The sequence below is a fragment of the Amblyomma mixtum genome, chromosome 1 (assembly GCF_055824585.1).
Source record: "Amblyomma mixtum isolate Tamu chromosome 1, ASM5582458v1, whole genome shotgun sequence".
Classification (NCBI taxonomy): Eukaryota; Metazoa; Arthropoda; class Arachnida; order Ixodida; family Ixodidae; genus Amblyomma; species Amblyomma mixtum.
This window is the reverse complement of record NC_143012.1, coordinates 150,130,764-150,142,052: the sequence shown is the minus strand read 5'-3', so window position 1 is coordinate 150,142,052 and position 11,289 is coordinate 150,130,764. Positions and strand designations below refer to the sequence as shown.

The following is an 11,289-nucleotide window of genomic DNA, read 5'->3' as shown; positions in this document are numbered from 1 at the left end:
GTAAGTCTCTGTCATCTCGGTGGACACCTGAACCGCACCGTAGAGGAAGGGAGGAAGTGGGAGTGAAAGAAGATAAAGAGAAGCCGTAATGAAGACAATGAAAATTGTATTTGAGGAAAGGAAATTACGCAGTAACTGTGTCACAAAATTCAGGGTGGTGGTGAAGAGCATTTATTTAGTAATTTACAGAGAGGTGCTCGGGGAGAGGCCCCTAATGGGTCTCCCCCTTACAATACTAGGCGGAATCCCTCATTCCGGGATCCCGTTGGTCGAGACCGCTACACAAGTCCGCCGAACCAGGGCCTGTTGGGCCGATAGTTCCTGGCAGCTGAGCAGGGCCGCCTCCCAGTCCTCTCGGGTAGGGGAAGGGGTGATTGGGGGGAGAGAAGGATTTTTTCTGCATGCCCAAACCATGTGGAAGGTGTCGGCCACCTCCCCACAGAATGAGCAGCGGCCGTCAAAAGAAGGATTGAAGTGCTTGAGAACCGCCGGGCACAGCAGGGTGTTTGTAAAGAGCCTGAGGAGAATTCGTTCGCCAGCTTTACCCAGTCCATTCATAGGAACTGGGTATCGCCGGTGTTCGGTACGATAGTGCTCAGTAATTTCTTTAAAAGAAAGGAGAGGGCTGTGATCTGGGTTAAGCTCCTCCCAAGGGACGCCTGGTGCCCGGTGAGTGAGTGCGCGGGCTGCCTCATGGGCGGCTTCGTTACCTGGCATGCCTTGGTGGCCGGGGACCCATATGATTGAGCGATGAGTTGGATCGCCGTCGCGAGTACTGCGGTGTAAGATTTCTTGAGCGAGTGGAGTGATCCAACCGAACTCAAAGTTACGACAGGCTCCGCGAGAGTCTGTTAGAATGAATTTAGAGTCGGGATGGGAGGCTGCGAGGGCGATCGCCACCTCCTCCGCATGCGTTGAATTGGGTGCTCTGAACGAGAGGCTGTCCACCTGTTTTCCCTCGTGTATGACTGCAGCCGTGTACCATTCCCCCCTGGAGCGGTAGGGTCCTGCAATGTCGACGTAAAAGACGTGTTTTTTTGAGCCATAGTGGCGGTGCAGGGCATTCGCCCGCGCCTGGCGCCGGCCATTATGGTCCTCCTTGTTCATCTTAGTCGGAAGGGGTCGAACGTAGAGGGCGCTTCTCCACAGTTCTGGCACTCGAACCCGTTCCATGGTATGGTGATCATGTCTGATATGTAACCGGTCCAAGAGGCGGCGACCGGACGCGGTCTGGGCGAGACGCGTGTATTGGTTAACGAGATGCGCCTCGCGGAGTTCTCGATAGGTGTTCACCACCCCCAACGCGAGGAGTCGCGCGTTGGAAGTGGATATCGGGAGGTCGAGGGCTCTCTTGATAATTTTGCGGAGTACAACCTCCAAGTGATCTTCGTCATGTTTCCGTAAGCGGAGGTAAGGAGTCGAGTACAATACTCGACTAGTTACGAAGGCATGTGCGAGCCGCATCGCATCCTTACTTCGCAACCCTCCTCGCTTGTTGGAAACGCGGCGAACCATTCGGCCCACCTGGTCGCCGACTTTGCGGAGTTTGGCAAGAGTTGTGTCTGCCTTACGATGTTGATTAATGAAGAGACCGAGTATTCGTAGCTCCTTCGCTTCACGGATGGGGCCGCTTGCGAGAGAAAGCTGAACGGAGATTTTGCATTTCGGAAAAGATCGAATATGCACAAATTCAGACTTGGACGGGGAGCACTGGAGGCCGCAGTACGTGGCATAGTGGTCAACTATGCTCGCCGCTGCTTGCAGGCATTCCTCCATCTCTCCTATGTTTCCCGTAGTGGCCCAGATGGTGATGTCATCGGCGTACAGCGCATGCTGAACACCGCCGACAGCCGCCAGCTGTGCCGGGAGGTACATCATAGCAATGTTAAAGAGAAGCGGGGACAACACAGCGCCTTGTGTTCCCCGCGTTCCCATCTCAAACGGGCCGTACTCGGTCTCTTGTATACGTATATAGGCCAAGCGGTCTGTTAAGAAATCTTTGATGTAATTGAATGTACGAGGACCACAGTTGGTCTCGCTAAGGTGCTTTAGTATGACGCCGTGTTTCACATTGTCAAACGCACCCTTGAGATCGAGTGCTAGGACTATTTTGTCGTTGTGTGGGTGTTCTATGGGTTCGAGAACCTCGTGATGTAGCTGTAAGAGGATGTCTTGTGCGGACTTACTGGGTCGGAAACCGAACATGGTGTCGGAAAAGGAGCTCTTGCTCTCGAGATATTCTGAGAGGCGGTCACGGACCATCGTTTCCATCAGTTTTCCTACGCATGAAGTGAGGGAGATGGGCCGGAGGTTGTCTGTGTTTACCGGTTTCCCCGCCTTTGGGATAAAGGTTACCAATGATGTCTTCCAATCCGGGGGCAACGAAGTGTCCCCGGTCCAAATGGCGTTAATATATTCGAGTAGGGTTTCGTATGCCCGATCAGGAAGGTTCGCCAATAACTTGACTGTGACCTTATCCCTCCCGGGCGCCGTCCCCCTGCGCATTTTGGCAAGAGCCGCGCGAAGGTCGTGAAGCTGGAAAAGTTGATCCAGTTCCGGATTATCGCAGCCTGCATACGAATAATCCTGCCCGCGCGGGTCTTGATCCTGATTGAGGTATTGTGAGCGCAAGGTGTTCGCTAGCTGCTTCGTGTTTCCTTGAAAGTTGTGTATCGCGCGATTGATGTGTTTCTGGGTCTCCGAGCGTGTTTGTGTGGGGTCTATGAGACTCCTGAAGAGCCGCCAAGTGTTGCGGCTGGACATCTGCCTTGCTGCGCTGTTGCATCGATCTACCCAGTTAGTGTCTGCGAGCTGGGCAGCATACTCGGCAGCTTGCTGGGTGAGGTCAGAGATGCGAGCGCGGAGTTTACGGTTGTGTTTCTGCCGCCGCCATCGCTTAGTGAGGCTGCGGCGAGCTTCCCAGAGGTGCCTTAGGTGGTTATCCACGTCAGGTGCACGCTCAGTAAGCTGGATATGGTTTTCTTGTGAACGGAGTGTTTGCATGAGTCCGTGTGCCCAAGTGGAGTAGTCCTGTTCCATGAGAGAAGTTACTGGGAGGGCCTGGCGGAAAGTGTTCCAGTCGGGAAGTTTGGCTTGCGCAAGGGGGCGACGTAAGGGCCGAGTGTAAATGACAGTGTTCAATATGCAGTGGTCGCTACCGAGGGTGTCCTCGGTGTTGATCCACTCTGCGTGTTGGATGTGTTTCACGAGGGTAAGGTCGGGGCAGGTGTCCCGAGTGACGGAGTTCTCTACACGTGTTGGGTGGAGCGGGTCGGTTAGAAGAGTGATGCCCAGCGTAGATATAAGTTCCGCCAACTTACGACCACGCGTCTCCTCCTTGTAATAACCCCACATGAGACAGGGCGCGTTAAAATCGCCCACTATCATGAGGGGGTCGCGATCCGCGATCCTTAGCGCTGCGCTAAAGATGTTAGAAAAAGTGATGTTTTTGAGTTTCGGGGGGCAGTAGATATTAAGTATGTGTGCGGGGCTATCTGTTCGCCGCAGGGGGAGGACAGAGACCATCACGTACGAATATTCCAGATTTAGGTCGAGATCAACCTCCTGCGCTGTGTAACCCTTATGGAATAGGATACAGGTGAACGGGTCTCGTTGAAAAGTGTTATAGCCCGTGAGCTTAACCGCATCTCCGGTTTCTTGCAACGCAAGGACTGCGGCGGGGTGTTCGAGGTTGTCAATGTACGCCCTTAAGTGGGCGCGTTTGGTCCTGTTTTTGAAACCCCGACAATTCCATTGCACAAGGGAAAAAACTTGCTGTCTTTGCGGGGGGCGGCGCCCTTTAGGGTGTTGGTTGGGAGGGGACGCAGCCATGTTGATTTGAAGGGAGACTGACTGCCTTGGAGAGCCGGCACAGGTTCCGTCACCTGCGGCTGGATCGGTTCCGGCTCTTCCTTGAGTTCGGTTAGATCGATGGGGCGGTTGAATATTGATGGGCGGTTTGCGTCTTTGAGGGGCCCCATTCGGCGTAGAAGCCTGGGGTTTGACTCCAGCCACGTCTTAATATTGGCCGTCACGGTGGCCGTAACCGTGGCCGTGACCGACTTGAACAGGTTTTCTTGAATTTGGCCGAAATTTGACATCTGAGTCGCTAATGCGGCAAGGGCGTTTTCGAGGGCGGTGAAACGCGTGTCAGAGCTAGATGGTGTCGGGTCCACCGGCACTTGTTGCATCGGTTCCGGAGCTACCTGGGCAATAGGCGGGGGGACCGAACCGTTTCTAGCGCATGAATTTTGGCCAGGAGTTGAGCATTTTGAGCCCGGAGAGTCTCGAGCTCACGGCGGAGGTCCGCAACCTCAGAGTTAAGGGGGGGAGGAGGAGGAAGGGTTGATGGGGAAGAAGGTAGGGGAATGCGGGGGGACGGAGGAGGCCCGTCTCGGCTGCCTACCTTTGGCTGTGATGTCTTCTTTGGTGTGCCAAGCGGACGGCCCTCGAGAGGCGGAAAATCCCCGTTCTGGAATACGGGTGCACCTGGATCACGTGACGACTTTTGGCCTGTTGATGGAGGGGACTTGGAGACACGCCCGGGCAACGCGCCCGCCGGTGGCGCTGGTCCGGATGTGCCTTGCACCAGCTTGCTGCCAGGCGGGGGAACTTTTGGAGTGTTGTCAGCTCCCGGGGGCACTGCACACTGACGTTGCTTTCGTTGACCGGTTGGGTTTCCCGGTCGTTGCAGCCGCCGGAATTTTGCCTTGCAGTCTTTCGAGCCCGTAAGGTGGCCGCCACCGCAGATGATGCAGGAAGGGGTGCACTCGTGGGTCTCCAAGTTGCCGTCTTCGAGGACTGCGACCGTTTGGCCGCAGTGTCCGCAGCGATTGCGTTGAGGATCCGGGCATAAGTCCACACGGTGGCCGATGGTGCCGAATCGGAAACACGCGGGAATAGTCCGCTTGTATTCGCGTACCAAGGTCACCACACTGTTATAGTGCACGTAACGTGGCACTTTATGCCCCACGAAGGTGAGCAGGGCAGTCGTCGACTTCCCCAGCTTGCGGATGAAGGCTATCTCTCCTCCGCGCCACTGGACTTTCGATTTCAGGGTGGTAGAAGTTTCCTGCTCATGGACGGTAATGATCCCCCTGCAGACTTCACCGTTGACTTTGGCGTGACCGACCATCGGGATGGAGCCTTTGGAAGCTTTCAGAGTAAATTCACGAGCGAGCGCGTTCGCCGCGTTCACGTCTTGAGTGGTGGCGCGATAACGATATTCTGGTCCCAGATGGGCCAGATACTAAGAGTGTCCACCGAGGAGGCATTAACATAGGCGGAGGGCAAAGCACCAAGCTCACCGTTCTGCAAAACCGTCTTCAGGGAGACCGTCATTCTGGGCTTGATGACGATCGTGAAGTCTTCTTTGCGGAGTCGAGGCATAGCGGCAGGCCGCCATTTCGTCGATCCCGCTGGTGGCGAGAGCTGATGGCTGGAACTTGAAGTATTTGGATGCACAGACGCAGGGGCACTCACGGAGGGTCCGTTCACTGCCGAGGTGTTCAGGCGCTGCTGGCGTTTGCGAAGTGCCACCAACGAAAAGAGGCCTTCATCCACGATCTCGTGCGTCGGAGTGGAGGTTTCAGTAGAAGACGGGGCTTCTGCGACAACTTCTCTCCATGCCATCGTCTCGGGATCGTACCCGCGGCGAGCGGAGGCCGCCATGGCGTCCGCGGAGAACGCTGCCGACTGGCTGCTTGGCTTTAGGCCTGGCTGGGGCTCCCACGGGATGAAGACATAAATGGGCCTAAAAGGCCCAAAAATTGGCCCACCCGGTCGAGAGCGATGTCATCGGGTGCCGGGTGATGTTAACCGTCGAGTGCAAGCAAAATTTTCGCGGTCGTAGGGAATTTTCGATAATCCGGACGAAAATTGTCGGAGCCGAAATGAAGCGCGTCCGCCCGAGACGCGCAGCGCCGCTGATCCCAAATTCAGGGGGCACTTTTTTGACCTAAAGTGTGGTCACTGATGTGTGGTTAAGAGGTTAAGCTTCGCCCCTAAGAGTGGAACGCGACAGCGTCTTGCAACGCTGCCAAGGAGTCCATAGAACGCCATCGCCCATTCGGTTCTACGCCTCGCTCGTCGGTAAATTGGTTTTTGAAGAAAGGAAATGTATCTGTCTCTCATTTGTCGGTGGACACCTAAACCTCGCCGGAAGGGAATGGAGGAGGATGAGAGTGAGTGAAGACACCGTATTCACTAGAGGCGCCTTTGTTCATTCCAAACCATCGAGCTGGCATAGAACATAACATCACTGTAATAAATACCATGTTGAAGAAAAAAAAAAGCTGGCATGGCGGAGTGGATAGCATGCTCGTCTCTCACGCCGAAGACCGGGGTTCGATTCCTGAGCTCGACCAATTTCTTAATCGGTTTTATTTATTTATATGGCCTGACTAGTAAGGCTAATTAGGCTAATTGGATAATTAAGCAATTCACTAAACTCAGTCCCACTTACTTGGAGCATCACTATACGATCCCTTCAATTGGTTGCATGGTTACTAGCCAAAGTACAATTGGCCCCGTTTGAAATTTGCGCACTGTGACGTCACGACCGTTTCCACCAATTGAAAAGCGTGACATTTTCTGTCGACAACTGCTGCTTACAACGATGATACATTAAAGGCTTCCGCCTTAAAATCCTTCGAAACGCTGCAACGGCAAGTATAAGAAGTACAGTGGGTTACACAATGAAGAGAAAAGAAGACATCATGGGAAAAGGAGTTCTCAGTTCCTCCACTTGAAATAAATAAAGATAAGAGGTCCAGAACCATTTGGATGAGCGTTCAGTAGCTCATACATGCAACACGTTATCGCTAGAGCACGAACAACTGCATCGTAGGTACAGTAAAATGGTTAGGCTTGTCAGTAACTTAGCAAATGCGGAGATAAAGAATAGAATTGAAAAAACAACTGCTTCAGATCACTCTATGATGACGTATCTATTTTAATTCCACCTTCACTGAAAAAAAAAATGATTGTTCTGGGATCCCTTTTCTCAACATGTCCCCACCGAAATCAGTCCGTAGATCAGGCCGAAACCAGAGTTCAGGGTATCTTGTTTAACAGTGATATACTATTAGCTCTTATGCAGGTTTAATGTGATAGTACGTCTCTTGTATTTGAAGTCCCCTAAATGCTTTACACAAGTAGTACATGTTTAGATTAGATAACGCGACCAAAGCAAACTTTTTCTTTAAAAAGTCACCGCTGTTAGTGAAGGGCTATCAGAATATATTAATCATGCTATTTTAAAGTTTTGTTAGATTGTACATATTTTTCGTCGTTGTCTGCCCCACCGAAAAGCGGTTTTCTGTACAGGAAAGAAAAAGTAAAAGGTAGATAATAACTGAAGTATCTACAGGTAGTAATTATCTGCTGCTGCTTATAGACCTCCTTCACCCCGCGACGTCACGAAGATGCGGTGGCGCTGATGTCAGTAGTGACACGCGCGGTAGACAAAGCAGGTTCCGCCTGCCCGTGCCTACCGCAGCTGCCGCAGCTACCGGCGGCTGCATCATGCCTGCGCACTGCAGAAGCAGCATGTGCTGACCAGCTGCGTCACTGTTGGATCCGCGTAGTATCATAAAACGGAAAATTAGATTAGCCTTAATAGGTTTCTCGCAAATAAATACCGCATTAGGAAATGTGCCGCGGTAGTAAAAGCACGAAGCCTGGGTGCCGACCGGCGATGCCAGTCAACGTACTTCATAGCAGGGAAATTGCCGCGCTCATTCACCTGAACAACAGCATGGTACGCTTAAAATTGTGCAATAAAAAAAAGCATTATCTTGCAGCACAAGCATTTGTCACCCTGAGCTGGTGCGCACGGGCGCCGCCAGGGTCACTCACCACCAAAGAGTGCGTTATTTTGTTGATAGCACAGCATGTTTTAACGTTGTACAAGTTATACGAACGTATAATGGCGCGTTTTAAGGCATCTAATATATACTTGAAACTATTCCTTAACATGACCGACATAATTACTTCATTCTAATAGAAAGAAATCTGGTAAGTTGTGACAGTCTTGCGCGGTCACTCTGACATGCTTCGAACAGAGTACCTTAAGTGTGTTAAAAGCTACATGCTTCTCATTCCATCATGCATATGTCATAAGCTGCTTCATGAAGTAGCACATGATCGCGAAGCCTGTGTGGAAAGAAGCAACCGCAGGCGGGCCACCAACAGATGCACGTAGCGAGATTGACAGGGGATGAGGCAATGAAAAATGTTTTCTGTATTGATGCATGAGATATGAAACCAAATTTGGCGAAAATATGAAATTTCTCTGCTAATTTCGGTAATGCGTTTTATTTTCAGCTATGATTGGTACAGTTCTTGGGTAATTATAATTAACACCCTCGTCAAGTCACCTCGGGTCTTTGATAATTCTCTATGAAGGCGGTATTACTTTTTTTTAGATTCCCAGTACTTATGCATGCATAGTCACATGAAAACTTTTCTTATAAAAATAACTAACATACTACTGCCACTGCAGGAAAAAAATGGAGAGATTTATTGCACTCCTCAACGTCTCTGGAATCGTTCACGACAAATAGAATCATTCTATTTCATTCGTTCCTAACTTACGAAGGGGTGAGTCATGCCAATCGCAGAAAATGTGGTAGATCACAAAACAAACCTTCAAGTTTATTCTCTCGTTTAAGGCCCCTTCGCTTTCGATTTGGTCAAAGAAATGCGGCACCGAAATCCATGAAAACTTTGATCCCTCTTCTTCGCAGTGATGCGACCATTGATTTTGTGTCGATCCCCATTTCGAGATAAGACGCAGCGAGCAGGCTTAGCGCACTTGCGCGGGACATCACGCTTGCCGCGTAGAATTCCGGTGAATTTTGCAACTCCCATTTACAATCCTTGGACCCAGATCTGAAGCTCTGGCTACCATCAGGATACCACGACGAGAAGAAACTTTGCTGTGTCGTCTCTGGCTTGGTGTAGATTTCACCAACCACTACTCATTCTTAATCGGTATGGCTGATAGTCCTGCATGTGCCATCTGCGGGCATGACGAGACCATAACCCACATTCTATGTGACTGCCCTCCCTACACCACCGGAAGGCAGTCTCTCAGTCGTGCGCTGGAGCGTCTAGATGCTCGCCCACTCACGGAAATGAAGATTCTCGGCCACTGGCCGCGGCGATCATCGGCGGTGGGGGCCTCCAAGGCACTGCGCCGCTTCTTGAGGACTTCTGGCCGTAATGATAGGCTGTGACTTTAACGAATGCCGACTTTTCATAGTGACTTCAATTTTCTGCTAGTCTCCTTTCTCTTTCCTTTTTTTTATCCTCTCACTCCTCCCCCCCCCCCCCCCCCCGTGTAGGGTAGCAAACCGATTATTCTTTCGGTTAACCTCCCTGCCTTTCCTCTTCTACATCCTCCTCCTCCTCCTAATCGGAAACCTGCAGAGATCGCGACGTGCCAGGACCATCCCAAACCCCATTACCTCTCAATTTTGACGGCCACAGATCTAAAAACCGTAAGTATATGAATTTCTACTGAATATTTTGTTGTAATTTTACGTCACCAAACAGAAGACGCATTGCTAGGAAAGAATATAATTTCAGGAATCGAAACTTTTCACCAAATCGAACAGTTTAAGAAAGGGAGAAGTCGGCCTGGCTGGTGCCTGATCTGACGGCTAAAAACAGCGGTTACGCGAGACAGATGTGATCCGGACACGATCGACGCTGTCCCCATTTTTCGCACTGCGCGACACGTGTCAACAGACGGCGAGCGCACGTCGGTCCTGCCGAAAGAACGCCAGTGCTTCCATCACTACTGTCCCGAGGTAAAATCATTCTGGCTAGTGCAGAGTGCCAAAACTCTATTCAATGCCAACGGTAGAAACGTTTTCTAGCAATAATACAATACACTGTGGCGAAATACGCCGTACATGGCCAACGCGAGCCCGTGTACCTCGAGGAATACTAGGTTGAAAGCATCAACCATTGCTATGATTCTTAGAAGCTCAAAACGCGCCTACAAGACTTGAAAACCGGCGCTGCACCACCTCAACTCGACGCCACTCCCTGGCCTATTGCCTACCGCGAGCCCGCTAGCGACTGCAGCGCCACCTCGCTTGTTTGCAAACATGGAGGAGGTCTATACGTGCAGATTTAACTACTAAATGATCAACATGTGTTTTCCATAGCTTATTTTCCGGCAAATACAGCTGAAGTTTTTACAGTACTCACTATTTCAAAGGGTCTCCTATTGAATAACAAGGAACAATTAAGCGTGTTTTGCTTCCCTTTTTCTCAAATAAATTAAGGGCCTGGTAATTTCAGCAATATTGAATAGCGCGTTTCTAGAAGCCCAGTCTTGTAGTTTCTGTAATATTTTGTTTCCACGCCGAAATAATTTGCGCAGCAATCACCTGCTATAAAAGGGCTGGTATCGCTTGCGTCCACTCGAAATTTTACAAAGCGGTGCCGGTTGGCGTAATCATTTATGAATATATAAAGTAGGTACGGGCGTAAAGCGTTTCCTTGTGGTACTTCCGAAAATTACGTTTATTAAAGGACGATTGATTATTTAAAGTTACGTGTTCTTTTCTATGACTAATGTCTGCCACATAATGACTAACTTTTTGTGGAAGTAATTTTATGGAGCGACTGAATGTCGACAAAAATTCCTATTTAACGTTTTTGTTCGATCTCTTTAGGGCTGAACTTTTAAGCCGGAAGCCTTTAATGCCTCATCGTTGTAAGCAGTAGTTGTCGACAGAAATGTCCCGCTTTTCAATTGGTCGAAACGGTCGTGACGTGACAGTGCGCGAATTTCAAACGGGGCCAATTGTACTTTGGCTACTAACCATGCAACCAGTTAAAGGGACCGTATAGTGATGCTCCAAGTAAGTGGGACTGAGTTTAGTTAACTGCTTACTTAACCAATTAGCCTAATTAACCTTTCTTGTCAGACCAGATAAATAAATAAAACCGAGAAGGAAATTGGCCGAGCTCGGGAATCGAACTCCGGAGTGCGAGACGAGCACGCTACCACTCCGCCATGCCAGCCCAACGGTTTGGAATGAACAAAGGCGCGTCTAGTGAATACAGTGTCTTCGTTCACTCCCATCTTCCTCCCTTCCCGTTACGGCGAAGTTTAGGTGTCCACCGAGATATGAGAGACAGATACATTTCCTTTCCTCAAAAACCAATTTACCGACGAGCAAGGCGTAGAACCGAACGGGCGATGGCGTTCTATGGACTCCCTGGCAGCGTTGCAAGACGCTGTCGCGTTCCGCTCTTAGAGGCGGGTTG

General features: G+C 50.6%; 1 protein-coding gene across 1 annotated transcript; it reads right to left on the bottom strand.

Moving 5' to 3' along the window:
- Positions 1–3,407: 3,407 nt before the first annotated feature.
- On the bottom strand, positions 3,408–5,207 carry LOC149367947 (uncharacterized). The gene is made up of 2 exons (XM_089568132.1): positions 4,406–5,207; positions 3,408–4,205 (listed from the first exon to the last, which is right to left on the bottom strand). The coding sequence occupies exons 1-2, from the start codon at positions 5,132–5,134 to the stop codon at positions 3,708–3,710; spliced, it is 1,227 nt and encodes a 408-aa protein (XP_089424258.1). The 5' UTR covers positions 5,135–5,207; the 3' UTR covers positions 3,408–3,707.
- Positions 5,208–11,289: the final 6,082 nt, after the last annotated feature.

Excerpts from the sequence above, each read along its gene's own strand:
- LOC149367947 (XM_089568132.1), bottom strand. The coding sequence starts at position 5,134 with ATGGTCGGTCACGCCAAAGTCAACGGTGAAGTCTGCAGGGGGATCATT. Across the intron at positions 4,206-4,405 it reads AGAAGACATCACAGCCAAAG|GTAGCTCCGGAACCGATGCA; the intron begins GTAGGCAGCCGA and ends CCTATTGCCCAG.